Source organism: Leptinotarsa decemlineata, unplaced genomic scaffold (assembly GCF_025532065.1).
Source record: "Leptinotarsa decemlineata unplaced genomic scaffold, Ldec_3_MD MMD2_tig00001064_RagTag_RagTag, whole genome shotgun sequence".
Classification (NCBI taxonomy): Eukaryota; Metazoa; Arthropoda; class Insecta; order Coleoptera; family Chrysomelidae; genus Leptinotarsa; species Leptinotarsa decemlineata.
The window spans coordinates 7,501,730-7,527,347 of NW_027412558.1; the positions used below are offsets into that span (position 1 = coordinate 7,501,730).

Sequence of the window (25,618 nt, forward strand, 5' to 3'; positions counted from 1 at the left end):
GTTGATCTAGGAGCCTTTTAAAATAAAATGTGCTTTAATTGTGTTTGTTCCATATGACACATATACCTACATGTACATACCTACTTCATATATATTCTTGATTCGAAAACTTTTATTTGAAACTATGACATTCAGATGCACAGAACTATTTCTAAATTATCAAACTACTTTGTCTCCTATGGAATTTTATATTCATAGAAACACATCGATTACAACCCTGAAGAAGGTACGATTCATTTCCAAAACACAAGGAATAGGTACAGCTGTGTTGGCAGAGTCCTGTTTTTATGTTTAATTTGTGCTGAAAATAGCACCTAGTCACCGTATAGAAGTAATACGGTGGTATTAGTTTCGTTCCATAATTTAATGTTGTTTGTTGAAAAATTTCTACGGTTTCGATACTTCTATGAAAGACAAATATAGTTGTTGTCAGTTGTCACAATTAATATACTGCGGTCATTTCATATTTCATAGTAAGTCAATGTCGCAGTGATAGATTATTAATATTTTGATGAAATCCAGTTATAGTCTTTATCGAAGAAGGTTATCAAAAAGAAACAATCTCATTAATAATCATCTATGTGAATTAGTAAGTTTTTACTTTTATATCTTTGATGAGATTACTCTTACATATATAAACCATTTAAAATTACTTATTCGTTATTTATTTAAATTTCGATCTTGAATGGAAATATGTATAAATAAACATTTGGAATTTATTTAGAATTTGAAACATTTTTTTGTTTATTCAAAATAAATTATGCTTCTTCCATATCAATCTTTTTTAGAAATAAGTCGGAAAAAAAATTAATTATCATCATGATCGAAAAAAAAATGAAATTTTTTACAGGTGCAAAAATATTAAACTATTTATTTAAATTTCAACAAATTTTAGAAATTCTGAGGCAAGAATTTGTTATAAAATTTCATCAAATTTTAGTGAATAAATAATGTAGCTACCTTTATATAATGTGTTATTATTATAAGTATAAGTAAAAAAATTTCGCTGGATAAGTTTTAATTCAAGTGTTTTAATTGTGTGTGTGTGCGTGATTATGTGTGCGAAACATTTGATTATCATATTAAATTAGACATTTTTTTATACGTTGTCGAGGTCCTGAATAAAATTGTTTATCAACAATGAGTAGTTATCGAAAAAAATTAGCGGTGCACAATATCGTAAAAGAAAAGCGGAAGAATCTTTAAGAAAAGAAAGTTCACTAAAAAAAATCCCAAAAATATATAATTTTATGAAAAGCTCAACGAAATTTACAAGTAATGATAACGATCAACAAGCATCAGGTTCATCTATCGTAAGTATTTTGATGCAATTGTTTATAATTAATAATTATTTTCTGTAAATGTGATGTTTCAATCTTAATTAAGAAATTAAGAAGTATGGGCCAATATAGACTCAATGCTTTGGCATTACTGTCTATTGAAGCTTAACTAGTTCAAAAAATTGATTACGATGACATAGTTGATGCTTTTGCTCGGACAAAAGTCAGAAAGAAGAGATTTACAAATTGAGCAATACATTATGATTTGAGAAAACTTTTTATTATTATTATTTATTATGTTAAAGTTTAATAAAATTTGTTTTGTATTATTTATTAATTATATTTGAATAAAATGAAACATTTATTTAATAACAATTGTAAATCAAAATATATATAATTTTGTTGTTTAAAGGGCGGCGTATTAGATGGGGCCAAGGCGGCAAAATGCTTAATCCGCCACTGGAATGTCGTAATTATAATTTTTTAACCTCAAACTAGGAATAACTCTATGTAATGTATAATGTTCACTGAAATATTTGAATTAACACACATTGGAATTGAAACATGAAAATGAAATATTTACAGAATAATTAGTATAGTAATGACTTTTATGAAATTAACCCGTAAATTTCAAAAATACAAGCAATCCATCATTCAAAAGTTATGAATATATATTTTATTAGAATGAACATCTCATTTAAAATATATCCCAACAGTCGGAAAATATACTGATATGTAGTGAATTTTAAATTGCAAATGTGTTGACGGAATAAAAATTGACCTGGCAACTCTGTCGAGAAATTAGAAAGAGTAGTATGGAGCGAGTAGTGAGTAGTGGTGATTCCGAGACCTGAATTTAATTGATAGTCATAAACGTCTGGTTGTAGTTTGTGAAATTGTGGATAAGATAGGTTAGGATTTGATTGATGAAAGTGAAAATTGTACAACAGTTTGAGCAAAAGTTATTCAACTGAACTCGTTCAACATAGTTCATTCAGCATCCTCAGAAAGGTATAGTTATGTTAACTATATAAAGGTTTTTTAACGACAACTATTTATATTTTTATTAACTAAAACATGTTTTTCATCTCCGAGTCTCGAACAATTTTTACAATTCTCGTAAAAAAATTCTGCTGAGTTAGGTATTTTTACCATTTCAATTTATCTAATTTGATTATTTTCTGCCTTCTGTAAAAATACCGTTTTGTTAATTACAGATATATACGATTAATTTTAAAAATTGGAAATAAAAAGAAAAAAGTACTTCATAAAGAGGCTCCCTCCCGTTTTATAATTTCTAGGTATATATATAATTTCTAGATGTAGTTCAGAAAAAATTACATGATTTGAGAAACGTTCTCTTTATTGATGCTTATTGAAAGGGAAAGTTGTGGAAACCGGTTTGACGATGTTATAGACAAAAATGTGGGTCATGTATGTATGTCCTTTCACGTAGTAATCAAGTATCAAGTGCATTTTCACTTGACGTTGCTTACATAATTTTCCAGAAATAATCACGAAATAATGTTTAAGAATTTGAGGAACTCTTACTGTTGTTACAATTTTGAATACAACGTTTTGTCTAAATTTACAACTACATGCATAATTATGTGTAACATAAACATGAAAAATTGAGAGTAAAGATATGCTTCATGCTGGATTCAAGTTGCGTAATTATGTATGTAACTATTACCAAATATTCAAGTTGAAAAGTATAGGAGAGATCGGTTTTTGGGAAAGGTTTTTGGCTTTTTACTTCTCCATCTTTGCATAAAAAATGTGGGTAACTTCTGAAGGAAGGATATGTCAATGTTCGTACGAAAGGAGTTTTTTCCTAAGAATATATTTGTAAATAGTTTTTGAACTTGTTACTCTCTTCCTTCCTTCGGAAGTTACGCACATTTTTTCTATACAGATGGAGAAGTAGAAAGCCGAAATCTTCCACATCTACCCATTCATCACTTTTTTATCAGTTTCTTAACCTGTCCCTCTCTCTCTTCCTATCCCTATTCATTTTCCCCTCTCCATCCCCTACCTTCCCGTGTCCCCCTCCCTCTTCCCTATTCTATCCCATCCCTTCCTCCTCTTCTTCTTCATCTTCTTCTCCCTCTTCCTCTTCCACTTTCCCCCATAACACAGTGTGTGAGTCTTTCTCTGTCTCTCTACCATGACATCATTTCTTAAACCATTATTTAAAAAAATTTAAAAAATTATTGAAATGTAGATTTTGATTTTAGACGTATAACAGCGTCGGATTGTTGGAAGCCAGTTGATCAATTTCAGGATTCATAAGACACTTTTATACTGAAAACTCCTGCGATCACCTCGAAGATTGCGCAACATAATTTGAGATGTGCTGGTTAGCTAGTAATAGGTCTTATCCACAAAAAAACCTTGATCTATAATTGTTGCGAGTATGAGATAGCGCTGTTGCATTTGCCTACTAGTTCCATGATTTTATTTGTAAACTCCACCAACAAACAAAATACTTACATGTCAATTGACCTTGACATTCGCGCTATCGGTAAACAACTGAAGTGACTATTTCTAATCTTTTTTTACCGTTTTACGATAGCTTAGCGTTCACGGCTACGTTAATTTTCGTTAAATTGCCAACAAAAATTCATTTGGCAGATTACGTTGACAGTTGTGCGGATCTTATGTGAAAGGACTAATAAATAACGGGTATATGCAACCTTATAATCAAACCTAATACTGCATCTGACCGCCTTGGGAAGCCTCGTTTGATATTCGAGGATTTAGTTCTCTGTCGATCCCATAGATGGCGTTTTCGTAAGAGGAGATGTCATTGATCTCAATTACTTGCTTTGAAATTTTGTCATTAAAATGAAAATTTCGTATGTACCTACATGATGAATTATAATAAATGAATCCAAATTTAGATTCTTTAAAGAGTTCAAAAAATATAAAATAAACGAACACATATCAATAGTCAGTTCTGACAAATAATTCAAACACAAAATCTTGATAAAAGTGATTGTTCTGCAACAAAATAATATTTTCCATATGAATATTTAATTTTAGTCAGTTATAACTTCATTCTATGACTTTTAAAAAAAGCATCAATCACGAAATATGTTCAGAAAAAGACGGTAATTTTCAAATTTCACGGGTTTAGAGAGTTCAGTTGTCAATTTTTTTTTGTTATGTTGACATAGATGCCCCTGAAGTATAATAAAATTTTCAGCTGTATTCATTGTTTACTTTGTCTGTGGCAACTGCTAAGGTTAGACGTATTTTTAAGAGCTCGGCGATTTTCGTTTGTTGATACGAATATATCAAAAAGTTCGTATCAAACTTTGTTGACCTCATTGCTTGTTCGTGAATTTTTGCCCAAAAATAATATACTGAAGTCTCCATATTCGCCTTACGTGGTATGTCAGTGATATCAATATCTATTAAAAAATATTCACTGAAAAGTATTTGAAATTTATTTTTCCAAGTTTTGAGTTACTGAAATTTTTCAAACAATTTGGTTGATTATTCATTATAAAGTTGAAAACCACCGTGAATATCCAGATGAATAAATGCAAAATTAGAGTTTGTACAACATTGATGTACAAAATATAGAGTTGCCTGATTCTTAATATAATTGAAAAATTTTACAACTACTACTACTTCACAAATTGATATCCAACTATTCACAAAACTTCTGATACCTATATTGTGTATAATATTCGTAAGAATTTCATGAACCGCCGTATCAGTTGTTTTCTGAAGTCACGAAAAAAAAAGGAATACCACCTAATTAACTAGGATTTATATTTATGAAATAATCATTGAATTTTTGACACATTCCATAACAATTTTCGGTTTTATCTCCATTTATCGAAGTGTATTTCACTTTATCAGTATCACTATATCAAATAAAAACATTTATCAAAAATCTGAGTTAGATAGACATCAGTATTACTAACATACTTATCAACATATACGCCAAGTTTGGGAATAGTTTTCTTTCTCAATAATTGAAAATGTTTTATGGGCCACGTGTTAAAGAATAAACAGAAAATTATATTGTTTAGTCTTTAATTTGATAATTAGTGATTAATATAATTATTAATTAACCACTCAGAACAGCGGGATACTCGATAAATGAAACACATGCTTGTAGAAGTTACCCAATGTTCAATGTTTATTTATTTCTCATTAAAACCAATATGACCTAAACACCCTTGAATATGGTTTGATAAAAAAACGAAACGTCGGGTTGAATTAAAATAGTTTTAATTCACCATTGACCCTTTCTCGACCAGTACATCCTCAAAAATTACAATTTAATATTCGGAAATTTTCCCCCTCAAATAGTTTCTTACAAATTCAGTTCATGTTGATTTGCATTCCAGATAATAGTACATAATAAACTTTATCTTGAATTGTATATGGTCCAGTAAAATACCAACTTTATCTTTCTCATAAAATATTTAAAAAAATTCAGATAATAATTTATGGCGAATGCGCCAGTATTTATTCAGTGTGATTGATATTTCTTGAAAAACTCCACGAGTTCAAATACATTTTAGTTATTATACTTTTGATTTACCATTGACCTTCTCTCCACTAGTACAGTCTTAAAAAATTGAAATTCGGTCACAAAAACATCAGGAAATTAAATTTTAAACAATAATTCCAATTATAAGTTCAGTAACTATAACTAACTATTGTGTTTATTCATTTTCTTTCTTTCTTTGGAAAATTTTCACTACATGTTACTGTTCCTGTGACAAATCAACCAAGACCGATTCACCTTGGCAAAACTAAAATTTTATTTGCCATTTCGGCATCTACTTTTTCTTTTTTTAGAAGGCTCAAAAATAATAGTCATCTGATTGATGCTTTATGAAATTATACCATAACCAGTTATAATCATTAAGTTCCAAATTGTATTTGCAATCACTTTCGTTCGCATGTCTAGAGTGTATATTTTCCATATTTAATTATTTCATTTCATAATTTGATCACGTTATTCCCTACTTCTTGCTTAAGTTATTTAGTTGATTAGATCAGACGTTGAAGCCAGTCTTGATGTGTCTTCCCAAGGAAAAGGTAATTCACTTATATGTTTGTATTATCGCTTATTTTGTGAAGATAATTTTCTGTGGGCTCATTAAGGTCTCCCATTACACACAAATGAGCAGTAGAGCCCAAAAATGTTACAACCTTGTAAGATATACACGAAACGGGAAACCTATGTAGTTCTTTTTTATTTCGTTTTTGACGTACCATACAGATTGGAAATTTCAAAGGTGAGGTGGAATATGTTTCAAAAATATTATAATTTTGATTGATGCAACTAGTTTTCTTTTATTTTCAGTATTTTAATATTAACACTTGTTCAAAAAAAGGATTTGACGCTTTAAAAACTTCTAATTATTATATGCGAGCGCTTTCGATAGCAGGCTGTGCTATCAAAATGAACGTTTTATATTCTTGTTTGTTCTTTTATACAGTTAGAACGCCTTGGTGCAGGTACTTGTCCTCTCGTTTCATCCTGATGTTTCTTCAAATTTGTCTGTACTTGCGTTATATTTTATTGTGTAGTATATTGAATGTTAGGTCTTATTGTGTATTGATTTGTATTTGTTCCTCGATAAGTGAATTATGACTTTTGAATTTATGGATGTTTAGGTTTTCCCAGATATCCATACGATTTACTTTATTGACTTGTTTTATGAGTTTGATGATTTCTGGTGGGGGAAAGTTATGTTTGTTTTGTATGGCGTGTGTTGCGAGGTTTGCAACAAATTCTATATTGGTCAAACCAAGAAAAAACTCATCCAAATATACGCACAAAAAAGCATACATAAACGCAAACACATATAAATCAAACCTCGCAACACACGCCATACAAAACAAACAGAACTTTCCTGCAGCCAACATCAAACTCATGAAACAAGTCCATAATGGAAACTGTATGAACATCTGGGAAAATCTAAACATCCGTAATTTCAAAAGTAATAATTCACTTATAGAGGAACAAATACAAATCAATACACAACAATACCTAATATTCAATATACTACACAATAAAATACACATTCCTAGAAACAATGAACCTAGAGAAATACCAACACGAGACACATTTAAAGAGACATCCGAGTGACAGGAGAGGGCAAATACCTGAACTAAGGCGTTCTAACCGTGTAAAAGAATACACAAGAAGATAAAACGTTCAGTTTGAGTAGAGCCATGAAGATAGCACAGCCTGCTATCGAAAGCGCTTGCATATAATAAATCTTTTTTGTGAACAAGTGTTGATATTATAATTATAAACGGTTTCATTTCATTCAATTGTCGTTAATTCATTTGCATTTCCAGAATGGAAGTATGTCATGTTGGGTAGAAATCAGAAAATAACACAGAAATAAAACATTATATTTTGGCTATACAATCAACTACCAATAAAATCTCTAACGATAAAACAAACATGAAATTACATTTTTCAAAACTAAGAGTTTTAAAAATTTTAATTTAAAGCTTGGAAAATAAAAACATAGACAAACTCAATTTGGATTACAAAATTAATGTTTCTTTTGATTGTTGTTAAACGGTCAAAGTTTTTTGACATCGGTCTGCCTATCGCTATGAATATGGAGGAACGAAGCCCTAAAGTATCATATCGTACGTTTAATTCATTTCAAGGTCGAAAAACACTACTCACTCATACATGCACTCATAAACGTAGTATTTTCAATCCTGCAATTTGGAGAAATATCTTCATCGCGTGATTCATATACCGAAATAACATAATTTCTGTGTTGACTATCAGTATCACATATCAGTTGGACGGAAAAGTCCGTAGGCTAACATAGAAAAAATTATTTCTATTAAATTTTATTTTATTATGATCGCTATAATCGTTGTATCTCCCTTCGAGGGGCGGTCATAAAATTTTTCGATATCATTTTTATAGTACAACTAGTACTATGTTGCTGTATCGCTGCTGTTTCAATGTTTTGACAGAATCAGAATCAACGAACTTAGGCGTGCGCAGCGTTATAGAACAGTGCTTAAAAATTGTTCTACAGCGCCATCTAGTGGCGAGTTACAGAAAAATTGATAGCCTAAAAACCTTCTCTATGAAAAATTACTTATACATGTCAAGTTTCATCACGATCGGTTGAGCGATTTAGAAGTTTATCACATACCAACCAACCAACCAACCAACAAACATCCATTTTTATATATTAGATTTGTCTTTATCCTGAAAATAGGCCTTATTTTCTTCAAGGACAAAACACAGGCACTTGAAGAAAATCCTTAAGGCGCTCTACGAGCGGTGCCTGTGCGAAAGTAGCGATTGACATTGGATTTGAATCGCTGGAAATTAAATCCATTTGGAATAACGTTTTCGAAAAATGTATTCCACATGAAGGCAGTTCTCCAAATAAAAGTTTTTAAACAGTGAAGTTCGAGGTGTACTGAGTTGAATCTCAAAACGATGAGTAGTATTTCTGATATATACCGCTCTTGGTGGAATCAAATGTGCCAAGTCACTTGAACATTTCCCGTGAATGTAGAGAGACAAATCTCCAACCTTTCTTCGATGTTCCAGACTATCAAGGTTGCAAGTGATGTTCGCGTCTCCAATCAGGTGGATGGCTCTTTTCTGGATGGAATCCAGCAGCTTCAGGGTATGCTTGGGGGCAGAGCTCCATACATGAGAACAATACTCCAAAGAAGGTCTGATATGGGCTTTATAAAGCATCAAAAGTTGCTGAAGTGTGTACAGTTTTCGGTTCGGAACAGTGTTCCAAGCTTATGAGAAGCAGCCTTTGCAATTCCAGCGACATGATTATGCCAAGACATATTGGTGTCAACAAAGTTATCTAAGCAGAAAGCGGAATTGTCTGTCTTGACAATATTATATCTGGTTCGGAGACATTTATCTTGGAGAAAATCGATGCCTGGGTTTTTGTGGCTTTGAATTGAACCTGGATTGACGAGACAAGTGTGCTGTCGTCAGCAAAGCAATATATTGGATTCTTAATTTTTTCCAATAAGTCGTTGATATACAATATGGATCCCTGGGGAACACCAGCGTTGATGGTAAAAGTATTCGAGGTATATCCATCGACGGCTACTTCGAGGGAACGTCCTTTCAGGAAGCTGGAGAGCCATACACGACGATTACCTCTTCATAGGCTCCTAATTTCTTTCCAGTGAGCATTCTCTTGAGGTCTGATAACAGGAAAAAATCGCTAGGGGCCAGATCTGGAGAATGAGGTGGATGCGAAAGCAATTCGAAGCCCCATTCATGATGCAATTTTGCCATAGTTTTCATGTATTTGTGACACGGTGCATTGACTTGACGAAACAGTAGTTTCTTTTTCTTTAAATGGGGCCGTTCTCTCATGATTTCGTCATTCAAATGCTCCAGTAACGTTATGTAATAATCGCTGTTGGTTTTTTCTTTTCAAGACAGTCGATTGATATTATACCATCACCCCAAAATACTGATACCATAAACTTGCCAGTCGACTGTGCTGGCGTCTTTTCACGCTTTGGAGTCGGTTTACCATGTGCAGTCCATTCAGATGACGATCGTTTTTATTCCGGTACGAAATGATGGAGCCATGTTTCATCCTTTGTCATATTTCGATGCATACATTCGGGTTTTTCATGGTGGAACAGCTTAATACTGCTCAGAATCATCAATTCGTTGTTGTATTTAGTCGATTGTAAGCTCGCGCGGCTCCCACTTTGAACAGAGCTTTCGCATACCCAAATATTCATGTAAAATATGTCCAACACGTTCTTTTGATATCTCAAGAGCCTCAGCTACTCGATCAACTTCCATTTTGCATTCATCCAAATTTATTTTGTGGACTTTTTTGATGGATTCGTCGGTAACAGCCTCTTTGGGGCGTCGTTTTCGGTGCTCATTTCACCTTTTTTAAACTCAGCAAACCACTCCTCAAAGATTGATTTTTCTGGTGCAAAATCCGAGCTAAGTCTTGGCTTCAACAGTATTTTTTTCGCCAAAAAGCAATGCTTTATCAACACACGAAATGTTTCTATCCATTTTCTCCAAACTAACAAAAGTTGCTTCACGCAAAATAATCTATCCCATAAACTACTAGTCCGACAGCTGTGAAATTTGTACACGTTTCTTTTGAGCGTTAGGGTTAACTAAAACTTGTATGGATTTACTAGTAGCGCCATCTGTGTGTTACTCTACGAACTTTTCAGCCCATCTAGTTCCACTTTTTGGTGTGAGATAAAATGGCTTGCTTGATACTTCCCGAGTTTGACTTTATCAGGTTGGAAAAAATTACATACATGACGTTTTTTATCTTGGCGAGCCAGAAAGCACCCACTGTGACGATTGAGTCTTAGTTTCTACGTCATATTCGAAAACCAAGGTTCGTTTCGTCACCTCTTATAGCACTTTTCAGTAATTACTCGTATGCATCGTCGTTGACTTCATTCAGTGACTCCTGAGAAACTATTCAACAGTTTACCTGCCATGGTTTTCATACCCAAATAATTCGAAAAAAAACATGGGCTGACTTGCGACGCCTCTGATTGCGATTCGACGATCAACGATTCACTTTTCTCACGTTTTCATCGATTTATGTTGTGCTGGAGTGGCGTCATCTTCAACGTTTTCACGGCTATTTGGAAAACGCTCATACTATACTCTATTATATTTTATTTTATTCTCTACGCAAAATTTGATACAAATTCTTGGATCCATCTCGTTTTAAGAAACGAAAATCGCCGAGCTCTTGAAAATACATCTATCTTAACGGCTGCCAAAGAGAAAATTAATAATGAATTCATCTGAACATAAAACATTGACAATCGGACTCTTCGGGAAATTTAAAACAACAACACATGTATTTCTTGATGTTTCACTTCGAAAAAGAGACCAATATTCGATTTCCACTTGCTATCGTCCAACCCGTGTTAGGAATCACACGTTTAAAGGTAAGACCTCGTTAGTCCTTAGCTCGCACAAGTTTCGATGAGGGTGGTCGTTCATGCGGGTGCGACAGCTGGGTTAACGGAAAAACATATTTTAAACAGATCTGGAAAAATTACAGATAAACGTGAAAACCAATGCATAAGTTTTTCAATGAAATCATATACATATTTTAAAAAGGCTTAGCCTATTTTGCCCAATGTTTTCTGCGTTTTGAACCATCGTAAATATTTCTACATCTTGATATATCAAACTTGTTGCAAAGATAAATGATAATGGAGTTTTCACATTGATGAAACGCAGTCACAGATTTCTAAAAGTCATCGTAACTTCTCTATTGAAACATAAATATTTCTCGTTTCACCTGGTTACAATATTCAAATCGTTCAATTCCCCCGATTTCGTATCGAAGTGACCCGTCAGTTTGTCGTTTAATATGCAGTTGATTTAATTTTAAATTTTAATTTTGTCGATTCTCTCTCCCGATCGGTTTTGAAGCAACACTAATATTTTGATTGCGGTTTGAGCAGTATCATTGCTTTCCAACTGTGAAAACATACTATCTTTTCCGATTTCAACGTAAACTTTCGTGTGGTTTCCTGTGTTTTTCCCGAACAGCGGTAAACAACTTGATAGGAATACTCGAAAAAAAATTAATTTGATATTTACGTATATATTGAGCTTTTCTTCTTTTACCAAATACTGTGATTTGTGCAATCAGGGAAGAAACTGGCAAAATGGTGAGTAATTTTTTGTAATATTTTGACCTCTTCTATGGTTTCTCGCCTCAGATTTTCAAAATCCATTACGTTATCTCAACAGAAATGCTATTTGTCCAATGATGTTGCTCAATTGAGACACTCTAAGAGTCTGAAGCAGTTGCGTTGATATTCAGCAGTCATTTCATTATGCTTTTTTCGACAGCTTCCCCTGTCTTGGAAATTTTTTTCTATAACACTGGAATCAACATTAATAGACAGGGATGTGTCACCCCTGCTGGGTGATGTAGAGATAAAAATCCTCCTGAATGATAGCCCCAACTCAAGGTGCCATTCGTGCCAAAAGGATGTATAACTCGGAGCCCACTCAGTGGGCCGCTTCTGAGACCCTTTATAGACTCTGAAGTAACTAAACAATCCAACCTTGAGTCTACAAAATAGATGGAACGCGGCTAAACGACCCTAAGTATTGTTCCTATTACATTGAACCAAGAGCAAGTGCTTCTGTTCTTCAACTCCTGATCCTGTTAACAAACCTAAGAAGCTAGATGGTACAGACATCAGAGCAATATATCTTATAAATCTTCATTTCACCAAATTCTTGAACAGCAGAAGTAGAATCTTCATTAGCAATGCATCAAAAGCCCTGTATGGCTAAGTCTAATATATCGCCTGGTATAGCTGACTCACAGATGTCCTCGTGTGGGGAGGTTGTTGCGTTTCACCAAATTCTTTAGCAGCAGAAGCAGAATCTTCATCAGCAAAAGCCCTGTATGGCTGAGTCTTATGTATCGTCAGGTATAGCTTACTCACAGATGTCATCATGTGGGGAGGTTGTTGCGGTTATTAAGGTGGAACGGTGCACCTTACACATCCAATAACCTGAATATTGACCAATCAACTGGAATCTCCTCAGTTATGGCTGCCGAAGAAGAAATTTCTGACACAATACAATTCCAGGGCTCCACAATCCGGCCTGGATAGGCCTAAGTTACCTAATAGGATCAGGAACACGTACTCTGTATGGTGGCTGCAGTTAGTATCCTGCAACCATGGGAAGATGACTCCTTGAAATGGGTCACAGGGGACTCACTTCCAAAGCCACACTTTTGTGGCTTAGGTATTTACTAGACTGAGGAATATGTACCATGGTCTGTCAACCTTGGAGTGGACAAAGTCTCACTCTTGCAAGCTGATCTGCAAAAATCAATCGGCTTCGTTGAGAAGCTGGGCCCGTTTGGTAGAGTTTTGAATAGGTCTGAACCACAATAAACCCTCACGGGTTGAAGTAAAGGGTTGAGTAGACCCATTCAATTTATACCTACCCTACCCACCCATATGCCTTTTATTTTACATCAACGATGCTTTGGAAAAGACGGAGACGACACTACAAAATTTTCCAGTCTTTCAATTTTGATTTTCAATACTGCACTGCATACAGAGGAGTGGCAATTAAAATTCAGACGTTATAAACGTCTATATTTTCTACACAAAACGCTAAAAGCAAATAACCTAAGATAGGAAGAAAAACTCACTAATATAATTTGTGATTTTAACTATGAGAGGCATACGAAACTGCGACAGGTGTTTTGGTATAATGTAGCTCCCTTTAGCAGGACTGCGCCTTTGTAAACCTTCCATAGAAATCACAATAAACTATATTAGTAATTTTGGATGTTATGGACTTTTATCTACTCTCAGCCAATTACATTAAATTTTTTAAGGATAAAACACAAATACTACAGAAAAATCCTTGAAGCGCTCTGAGAGCGGTGCCTGTGTGAAAATAGCGATTCACGTTTGATTTGAATGTCCTGGAATCCAAATGGAATGACGAGGCAAGTGTGCTGTCGTCAGCAAAGCAATATATTGGATTCTTGGTTTTTTCCAATAAGTCGTTGATATACAATAAAGATAGGGTTGAAGGCAACATGGATCCCTGAGGAACAGCGTTGATAGTAAAAGTATTCGAGAGATATCCATCGACGGTCACTTGCAGGGAACGCTCTTTCAGGAAGCTGGAGAGCCATACACCAAAATGATCCGACAAACCATAGTGACCATAGTTTGGCCAGCAAACCCTCATACCACACGATACCACACGCAGTCAAAAGCATTAGAAATATCAAGCGCAACAGCTCTTGACTCTCCATGTTTCTCCATTATTACAAATATGGGTGACATACGATAGACAGTCGCCTGTTGATCTTTGTTTCTTTGTTTCACATTGATGATCGCTCAAGACGTTGAAGTCTACCGAATATTTATTATGGTGGTTTACGGCTTTCTCCATGATTTTTGATATTACTGATAGCAAAGCGACTGGTCTATAGTTATTTGGAAGATTTATCTTGGAAGAACAGGTTACATATAAAACACAGAAATATTTAGATAGCTCAAACAAGAATGGCTAAAACAAGAGATTTTCTTAGAAATTGTAAGTGTGTACATACACTGGATGTGTACATTTATTTGCCATCTTACTCGTACTTCTAGCAGAAGCAGCTTTTCAGAAATTTGGAATGCTGACAATTTCGATCCTGATAACCTGCTTCATAAAACCAAAATTCAACCATTCTTGAGATGCTGAGATATATAGCACTCCACCTCAACCTGAGGCTGCTAGCGTTCAGCTGTTCAGAGTTTATCTCACTACCGGTTAAAAACAGCATCCCCTTACAAGGTTACTGTAACACAGCTCACATTATCAAATTACAAGATAAAATTAATGAAGATTCTAACAAATTGATATAATTATGTATTATTGGGAGTAGGTATAGTCTATCCATTCCCAGTTGGAACGGCAATAAAAATAAGAGTACAGTCATAAACATTTCTTGTCTGTGGCCCCTAGTCGCCCAGATAGTTAGTAAACGTGGTATGAAATGTAGTTGAGGAATAAAGGCTCGGCCAGCTGGACTGGCTGAATACTAATTATTTGTTCGTTTCACAATATTTCTTTATCAGTGCCGTGTGTTCGTGGGGTTAGGTGAGGTAGTGAGTGGTTTTGCAAACCGATTTTTGAAAACTTTTTCTTGAGATCAATTACCCTAACACCAAACTGATATTGTTGGACTCGACGCGCGTTTCGCTAACAAGATTAGCATCTTCAGGAGAAGCAAATTTATACTGAATCTAAAGACAAGAGTTAGCTGTTTATATACCTAGAGTTTTTTTGTTCGATGTGGACTTTGTTTATTAAATGATGATTATCCTAATTTATTATTCGGTGATTAACTAGTGGAACCACTACCTGCAAATTAATTTGTCAACAATAGATTAAAGAAGGAAAACTGTCACAGTTCACAGAATGCTATTGTGAATAGAATATGCGAGTTAACGAAACTATCTCGTTCGACAGTTCTTCGAGTCACTAAAATAGGGGATGTCATTGACCATGCAATGAAACGAAAACAAAGGAATAAAAAATTCGCAAACGTTGATGGTGCTACAAAATATGTGATTCGGCGAACAATTAATGGTATATACCAAAAAAATGAAGTACCAACCTTGGAAATGATTTGGTATAAATTACTCGACTATCCCGATTACAATTACAAATCTTTAGAAACTCTACGAGGTGTCTTATTGTCAAATATAAAAAATTGTACAATCGGATGGTCATAATGGAATCGACACGCATTGTTCAACTCCGACAAGAATGATGATTCCACCTCATCCGAATATAGCGAAGAAAAATTTTGATTTTTCTAACAATTTTGTTGGCCTCTATTATTTTGTAAATATATGTCTGACGAGAATTCAGTATGATTATTTGTGTTTTCTTTGTATTTTAGAGTTTTCGACTCGGAAATCAACTACCCTGCCATAATTACCCATGGTGGAAAAATTCAGTTGAGATAAGTTTTTCATGGGGTTATCAATTGCTATGATTGTAAGAATAAGTAACTGAAAAACTACCACTGAAAGATAATATGCCGACGCCTATGTTGAGGCGGGAATTCCTTATATGGGGTGTTCCAATTGGTAGTGGAAATACTATACTATAATTGGTAGTGGAATAAATGAAAAAATGTGAAATATAAATTGAATTCTGTAATACTTACAGTTAATGCGAACAAAATTGAAATTCGATTAATGCAAATTTATCAAGAATATACTTTTTTGTACAATAACCTAGTCTATACTAGAACCACTAACATCATCAGTAGAAGAGAGATATATTTGACCATAATATGAATAATCGATAAAGAAAAATTACTATCAACTGTAAAACAACAACGAATCTCTGCTTGTCACAATAACTGTGACAACCGTCAATGTAAGAGTAAGGAAACAATAAAAAATTGAATCTCTATCTTATTTGAAATAAACAACAATATAACAAATCAATAAAAATAGCCGATAATCGAAGTTATACCCACCATAAATTAACACTTTGAATAAACTAATAATGTCGCCGACCGTTTCCATAGCGCGAACTTATAGTTTACAAAAACACAGGTAAAACACCGAAACCTTTTGATCTTTCCGCCTGCCTACGGGATATTTCATTGTTGACAAAAACATTCGCCCGCGATGCAGTCTTGAAAATGTTTCTCATTATGACAACTCAAGTTGTTGAATTCGACACATATGCTGTTTTGTTGTGGTTTTGTCTGTTTGGTGAAAATCAGTCATAAGGCATTGAAATAAAGAACAAATATAACACCAACGAACGTGGTAGAAGCTTTATAATACGTCTTGGGTCTGTCTCTCTTGAAATATCATTCCTAAGACCTATCAACTTCTTCTTGTTTATAAACAGACTATGTCGGGATAATGAGGTCTAACTTCATCTTTTTTCCAGAATTTCGATAACCTTTCAAGATATCCCAAACTTTGTAAACATTATCTCTGCTCCACGATATATTGTTTGAATAGGAATATGATCCTTCAAAGATCTTTGAGAAGGCAGGCATTAAGTTGCCTAACTGAAACTGTCAATGGAGGAATCATATTAAACAAAATGTAAAAACGTATTTCCAGTTACCTGAATTGAATAAATTGAAAATTGAATTGAATTATTCAGTACCACTTCAAAAACACGCATTTTCTCTCTTAACGTACTATTGGATATGTGACACAAATTTCCTCTTCAAGTTTTTGTAAAAAAATATGTATCTGCCTTCAAGTTGTTCCCTCTAAATTATTAGGAAGTTGTTATTGAACATATCTCTATGGGTTAAAACGAATATTTCTTCCATTCGTTTGTTTTTGTAGAAAATTGGTACTTTGAATGATACAAGGAACTATAACATTAATTCAAATTGTCTACGTATTTATTAACGTTGGGAAAGAAAGTTTTTGGCTTTCTACTACTCCGTCTTGATTCCTAGAAAAATGTTCGTTGAGGTAGCACAAATATCAATAAAAACGTTTGGCCATGTTTTCAAGGAAGTAATAAAAATATTAGATATTTTTGCAGAAAGTATTTTAAAGATAATGAACGGGAATTGTTAGAAATTCTTCTCTGTCAATTATATTTCCCACACGAGTGGGTGACCTCCAATTTAATGAAAACTTTCACATTTCAACAATTTGAAGTGGTTTCAAGATTGAAATGAAAAGAAAAATCTGGCAGTTTTTCACAAAGTAGCATTTAAATTATGGAAGAAAATTATTAGTGTATCTGTTATCTAACTCTTACACACTTGCTGAGCAAAAGTAAATGGTTGATTAACTATAATGGAAATGTTGATCTTATTAAATAGGGGCAGTGATGGCCTTAGGGGGTGGCAAGCGGGTCAACCACCCAGGGCCTCGCTCTTGCAGGGGCCTCAGTCAGTGACCCTAGTAGAATTAAAGTTGATATCTAATGTATTGAGTAAAACACTGAAACATAGGTAAAAAATTCAATAAATTTGCATTCCACTGCATCGAAACCAATGTCCAATCGTCCCATTGGAATAGTCCAGGAGAGCCAAGATCAAAAAAAGCACGCCCAGTTCGATCAAATGTTTTGCTCATTGTTTTTTCCATCACCGTGACCTGTTTCACAAGACGTTCACTGTCTTGTGAAACACTAATAACCTTTTAATTAATTTTTAATTTAATCTGTTCAAGTTCACTATAAAAATCCTTCCATGCGACAATGCTGAAAAATAGTAAACTTTATTTGTTTCTATTTCATTCATTTTTTATTGTGTTTCAATGTTATAGATGTTCTGTACTGTAGTAAACAATGCCTCAATATGCGGTAGTGTTGTAATTTACTGAAGCAGGAAGTTGTGATTGTTGATGACAGTGATTTTGATGTGTATATTTGGTTTGAAGAATCAATTATAAGAAGAGGAAAATCTATTTATGTTTCATTGTTCCTAGTGAGATTTGTTTAGCTATGAACTGAGTAGTGATAGCCCATGTTACATTAAATACCTACTCTTTATTCACTCATTTATTTCATTTCTTTGAATATTGTGTAAACGTTTATTATCTTTTCCTTAAAGTTGATTTTTTTTTTCTAAAGTTTTGTTCCTAGTCTTACTGAAAACTCTCGTTTGAATTTCATTTCATATCATAATAATTACTTTTTTATTTTGTATTCATATCAGTGAGTCAATCACAACAAATGAAAATGACGTGACGTCACAAACTGAAATATTTGTTGTTTACATAACAACATATAAACACTTAACCTCATTTTTATAAATATATCAACAGAGAGTAGCAAAACTATGGTGACCACAATTTTTGAGATAACGATAATCATTTCACTTCATTATTGTTTCATTGAGACGCGAATCATCTCGATTCAAATCAATAGTATTTGCGATTACAGATTGCATTACCATGTCAATCATTTTTCTTATCAATACTTTCGTCCCGAAAGATAAAGTTGAAATATGGAATTATACATTTAAGATAAAGTTTTCAAGCTGTTCATTTTGAATAATTGAACTATGTAATAATATTTATTTTTTAAAGAAAGTAAGTTTGAATACACTTTTCACGAAACTTCTTCAATATTAACGTGAATAATTTTATAAATTTTCAATTAAAATTCATTTTTGTTGCAAATAAAATTCATATATGTCTGTGAGTCATACAAAACAAAGATTATATTGTAATAACTGAACTCTGTTTTTTTTTATTAACCATGAACGTTTCTTGGTTGTTTTAATAATCAATAAATGCATAATGTACAATTAGTTTAGTATTGAGTTTAATCAGTTGTTCAGAAAAACTCCATAACAAATGCATAACGATTTGGCTGATGAATTGTCTTCATCAGCCAATTCCTGTCCTTTATTTTTTGTATAAATTGAAACTGCTGGAGTTTCTGGAAATCAATAAGGGCAAACATTCAAATTTCCCATTGAACGACCAACAAGAGGTAAACCTCTTTTCATGTTGTTTTTCCGGGTGTTCATCCGTTGTGTACTATTCGATAGTCGACGTTTCGCCATCATCTCAGATGGCATTATCAAGACGAGTTACTGCTTCGCTTCGAGAGGTGTATATATATATATATATATATATATATATATATATATATATATATATATATATATATATATATATATATATATATATATATATATATATATATATATATATATATATATATATATATATATATATATATATATATATATATATATATATATATATGTATATTCAATCAATCGCTTCAAAAACTGTCTGTAAAACTTCAAATAGTTGGTTTTTAGTATAGTAATCTTCAAATATCCATTAAAAAACTTTGTATTTCATCTTTCCTCAAATTTTTATTCGGTACTTGTCGCAAATGATAGGAAGCGTTGTCAAGAACTATTACACTATTCGCATCCAAATTTGGGATCAATGTGTTTTCAAACCATTCCTCGAAAGTATTAGCTTCCATGTTCTTATGATAGTCAATATTGCTGTCCTCAAGTTTTTTGCCACACAATTTCAAAGAATTCTGAACCCATCCTTCACTTCCTCTTCACTTTCACTGAGGCGTACACATTCTCGAACCATCAGTCCACCCTTTCGTAACTGTGTCGCAAGTGTCATACCAAGATTCGTCCAAATAGAAAATTTGCCGTTGTTCTTGTCTATATTTAGTTATTTGTTCTGAGTATTTGTTACGCAATTCCATTATTCTTCTGCTTTCCATAACTGCTTGACGTTTGTTTATTATTCTAAATCTAAATCCTAGTGCAGGAATCTCATTGCTTTCGTAACAGTCGTATATTGTTCATTCCAATGATTTTATTAGATGAACATCTAAAGGTTTTGGTAATCCTATATCACATCGCGTCTTGCATTCAAAAGGTTTGTTTTTGACTATTTTACGTACAGTTGAGAAAGTAATTTCGGTCAAATCTGATGTTGCTTGTAAATAGTTTGTTTCCCTCGAAACCAAACTTGAGATGTAGATTCTTATAGGTATACATTGAAACAGACTCTCTGTGTTTCAATATTCAGATGCATCCCAATCGTATTCACTGTTATCTCTTTTTTGCATTGTTCACCATCGCTATTGGAATCACTAAACTGGAAAAAGTCTGCGTTGTTTTCACATTCGTTATTACTATTAGTACTTGTTCAAGGACGCCACATTTTGAACAGATAACAAAATTGTTCAGTAATTATAACCGCACTAATATCGTATTTCAAAACTCAAATCGTGATCAGTTTCTAAACTGAACACGACGGCGATAACCATCCCCGCATTCCCCGATATCTATTCGTCACCGTATGATGACTTTAAATTCAATTTTATGACTCTTCAGCCAATCATAAAACTCGGTTAGTAAAAATTATCCGATACAACTCGCCAATTCTTCAGTCTTTGTATCAATCAGAAAGTGTATATTAGACGATTTTCAATATTTTTTCATGTATATGAATAAAAAATAATTATTCACGTCTCAAATATATTTTATGCATAAATTTTGGTTTCAGATGTGCCCCATATCAGGTCTTGTACAATTTTTGATAGTCTTGGTGACTCTACTTCTCATGTGCCATGCTGTGGTTGTCAGGAGTTTCAGTGTCAAATTCAACCCAAATTCAACTACTGTACATATGTATAGCAAAGCGGAAATACAATATGAAATAACTGATTTTCCCCCAGGTATGTATGTGATAATCTAACTATTTCAAAGACTACAATTACAACAGAGGATTTTCATTACAAGCTATACACAAAAGGTTTACTGTAGAAATATGCTTTTCATGTAATTCACATGTGTGGGAATACTAGTTTCTGGGAAAAAATGCCATCACCGCCAGAACAGTGAGAAAAGTGGTAGAACTTTTTTCCTTGAACTATTTTTTCCAAAATAAACTCCCAAAAAACAGATAGCACTCCCTGGTTTAAGTTTGACGATATTCGCATTGGCAGATCGAAATCTTTAGATGATGTGGTGCTGCAGGTTTTTCCGGGTTTTCCTGCAGCTGAAAAAGCAATTGTGCCACTGGAATCAATGAAGTCGCCCCGGAGCGCCAATAAATTTTTGTTGTTGTTTTATAATTTCATGATTTGTATTTTGGAAGTGTTATTCCTTATTAAATATGCATTGAAATTAAAAAATAAAATAAAAAAATGAAAGAACTATCCACAAATGTAATTATTCATATTAAAAAACCAAATATATAATTAACAAACAATGGATGCAATGTCAGACATTTCTGTATCTTTTGAACTGCTAAATTTTTTTATGACAAAATGAGTTCTTTACCATTATTTCAATTCCATTGCAGATGAGACAAGCTGTTTACTTTACAGTGACAACGAACATGTGGCATCACTGGATAAAGAATTTATCATATCGAGCTCTCATAATTTGACAGGGTCTTTCAATATAACTGCAAATTTCTTGGGTAAGTTTGTAACTTTCTCAGCTACAGTTGGGACAATGACACATGCGTCATTCCTTAAAAATGTTCTAAATCATGCCCGAAAGAAAATAACGCCGGCCGCCACTGGTAACTATAAACCAAACGTGACGTAGCTAAGAGCGCGCGAATGTACGATGATTCCCCGCCATTTTAGAAGCAGCGAGAATAATGCTACCGATTTCGACGGAACTTTGGCAAAATTTCTACGACATTCGATTACGATATTTGAAGGCTATCCACGAGGAAATCGACACAGTCAAGTGGACGTTACAGTGCGGTACGCGAAGTGATCTAGTAACGCGATAGACATTCAACTAATAGTTAAGTGTTTGTTGTATTTAAAGTGAAATAAAGTTAAGTTTGATTATTTAGTGTAGTCAATTATTGGTGAACCCACGGGGAAAAACTGTCGAACGCTACTAATACGTCATCAGTCTAAGAAATTGTCCATGACTCATGTCCATATATTTCTCTCTTCGATGTAGGTACTCAATGCAAGTTATCATCCCAACAAGAGATGAGTTTTCTATTTTTAACAAAACGAAAATGTTGACCATTTTGACTAAGGTTTTCACTTGTAGAAGAAAATGATGCTGCATAAAAGTATGTGTTTAATCGCGTGTTTCATTGATGATGCATGTGTATTTTTTCATTGTCCCAACTGTATCTACGTTTTCAAGATTATTTTGCATCATTCATATTTCATTGTCGTATAGGTGGTTCTCTGGTGAAATGCAGAGGTGTCAAAACGAAGAAAGTTGCTGAAGGGCAACTTGACGTCATAGTTGTTCGTAAAAAACGAATTATCGATACCATTTTCACGGCTTCTGTTGCTACTCTCGTCAGCATCCTGTATATCAATTTCGGATGTGCCATAGACTGGGGAGAGCTGCGGAATATATTGAAGAGACCCGTAGGACCTTCCATCGGATTTTTCGGGCATTTCTTTGTTATGCCTATGGTAAGAGTTCATTTCGTTTTACATAGAGCGTAATTCTACACGACAATAGGAAACGATGGTCTGTATGAAATTGAAAGAGAAAGAACACTAATAACCGAATATAAAGATAATAATAATAATGAAATATCCTTTAGAACTGTGACGTACACCATCTTAACTTGAGATTCAGGACACATTTAACAATACCACAACATAAAACTTCTCTATTTTGCGGATCTTTTACTTACCATATTGCCTAATAATATAATCGGATACCTATTGAATATAAACATCTGCCATTAGGAAGCTTCAAAAGAAAGATATCTTCTCACAATAAATAGATCCAAATAATCGAATTACATATGTCAAAATCAGTCTACCTTTCTCCAAACTCAACAAAATATATATATTTTGTATTTCAATTTCGCTGTATATACTTGTTGTACTGTTCTTGATAGCATACTTTTTTTTTCTCTTTTTTTTTTGTTCCTATGGTTGGATGGAAGAGCAATCTCTGCGATGATTTATCATACGCAGATATTGAATCCTGCCATTTGATTGGTTGTAATTGTATGGAACCATCAATAAAAGCCATCATTATTATTGTTATCATTATTATAATGCTATGCATAATCCGCAACCATGAGAGAGAGAGAGCAGGAATTGAAGCATTTTTCTTTAGCGCAGCTGTCAGACCGGCTTATAAACTCGATTCCGTTTTAGCCAAAATGACTACATAAAAACCGCAGAGATTACTTTACTCCTGCGCCAACACAAGGACAAGCCAACACATGGAATCTTCTTCAACATCATTGAATACGTCGGCTCACCAAAGCACCTGACCTTTGCTTCCCTCAGGTCGAGTGGTTTATTGGAACTAATCATTCCTCATCCTCAGGCTCATACCTACAAACTGATGTAATTCTCCTCGATCGTCAGAGAAAGACGATATTTGTCAAGCTCTGGCGAGACGAATATCGTCCAAAAGAAGAGGAAAGGCAACAGCTTCTATTATTCAGACCACTCAGTCAAAATGGTTGTTTTGATTATTGGAGTCCTTGTTGGGATAATGCCCTCTCTACTCTCGAATCTGAAGATAATGTCCCAGCCCACCGTACTGAGGCACAAGGCTGTCATTCTTGGCTGTCAATGATCATTTATCCCACGGTGTAGGGAGTGGTCATTGGTTGATAAAGCTGGTATGCTCTCCCGAATGTATCGGGGCTTCGGGGGATAAGGCCCGACCAGCGCAACCTTAGAAAAAAATAGTAATAATAATGATGATGAGTTTATTTATAAAATGTGTACAGAATGTTAATTTCGAACGTGTTCTTATAAACATTTCTCATAAATAAAATAAAAAAGTTTTACCAAGATAATTCTGTACTTACTATAGAGTCAATGAAACAAATAAAAACAACTGATTTCAAAGACAACAGAACATTATTTAAAGAGTCCCTATTTATAGATAAATTTATTTTTTAGTTTGTATCAACTTTTTCTTATCCATTCTTTTGGTTTTTTTTTGTATGAAAAAAAAAAGATTGATTAATTTTTTTTGAGCGATACATTTGCAAACATTTGATTTTGATCTACGCTGAAATTGATCTAACCAAGAAATTTTAAATGACTGTTCTTCGTTAATAGGTTTCCTAACCCACCCTGGGAATGGTATTGGGTAATTCTCCCCTTTTCTCTACATACAATTGTAGATAGTTGATTTTTCAATTTCGTTCATATGCATAATGAACGCTTTGGCAAAGAGCACTAAGTATTCTTTTTTAGTTGTTAATTCCGTTTTCCATACTAAAAGAAAATAATAAGAAAATATATGACAGATAACTAACGGGCCAAATCATCAATGAATTTTCCAAAACAAAATATTTATTGTTGAAAACAACTCCTCTACATATTCGAGATGACCACCGAGCAATTCTCAACTCTTCACTAGAAAGAATCTACAAATGAAATTCCATGTAATGTTTTTTGAGAATAAATCATTACTATCAATATAAAATCAGTATAAAATCATTGACAAATTTTTTGCAGTAACTTATTTTTTGTTTTTCAGTTAAGTTACGTACTTGGATTGATACTCTTTCCGCAAAACCCCGAAATGCAGCTAGGTATGTTTTTCACAGGGGTATCCCCCGCTGGAGGGGCTTCAAACGTTTGGGCAGTCCTGCTCGAAGGAAACTTGAATCTCTCTATAATAATGACTACCATAAGTACCATATCGGCCTTCGCCATGATGCCCCTGTGGCTTTTCACGCTCGGTAGGGTTATTTTTCAAAACGCTAGGCTCAAAGTGCCCTACATGGAGATCATGACCTATGTCATAGCATTGGTGGTACCATTGGCTATAGGGTATTTCATACAGAGGTACATGAAAAGAGTGGCTCATTTCATGACGAAGATAATCAAGGGGTTTTCGTCTTGTTTAATCATGTTCATCGTGGTTTTCGCAATCGTCACAAATTTGTACCTGTTTGAGCTGTTTTCCTGGCAGGTGAGTAGTTTTTATTATGCTAATTCAATAACTATAACGGTGAAGAAAGTTTTTGGCTTTCTACTACTCCATCTGATACAAAAAAATGGATGAGAGAATCTTCCAAAGAAAGGAAGGAAGTAATCAATTTGAAAATAAGTAACGCTATACATAGATGTGTAGATCATGCAAAGAAGTAACTTTCAGACACAAACTGAAAGAATGTCCTCCTGAAACAGCTACTGTCATATAAACATTGAATTACACGAAAGAAAAAAAATCTTTCGAAACAAATACTTCTATATGAACACTGAGTTATACAGAAGATACTTTTCTCTATTCAGTTTGTATATCAAACATTTGGTGAGGAATAAGAATCAGATATCATTCACATGAGTTCTACTTTGA

The 25,618-nt window shown here is 33.7% G+C and overlaps 1 protein-coding gene across 4 annotated transcripts in view; it reads left to right on the forward strand.

Moving 5' to 3' along the window:
• Nucleotides 1-2,092: 2,092 nt before the first annotated feature.
• The window catches only part of LOC111507876 (hepatic sodium/bile acid cotransporter), a 29,526-nt gene continuing 6,000 nt past the window's right edge, over nucleotides 2,093-25,618 (forward strand). For 2 of the 4 annotated variants that reach the window (XM_023163279.2, XM_023163256.2), the window contains exons 1-5: nucleotides 6,312-6,347; nucleotides 20,844-21,015; nucleotides 21,645-21,764; nucleotides 22,499-22,743; nucleotides 24,794-25,231. In XM_023163279.2, the coding sequence (XP_023019047.1) occupies nucleotides 6,327-6,347; nucleotides 20,844-21,015; nucleotides 21,645-21,764; nucleotides 22,499-22,743; nucleotides 24,794-25,231 (996 nt within the window). In that variant the 5' untranslated portion in view covers nucleotides 6,312-6,326. Of the gene's footprint in view, nucleotides 2,292-6,311; nucleotides 6,348-11,580; nucleotides 11,970-20,843; nucleotides 21,016-21,644; nucleotides 21,765-22,498; nucleotides 22,744-24,793; nucleotides 25,232-25,618 lie in introns of those variants that run through there. The other 2 variants (XM_023163271.2, XM_023163264.2) reach the window with 2 other exon arrangements.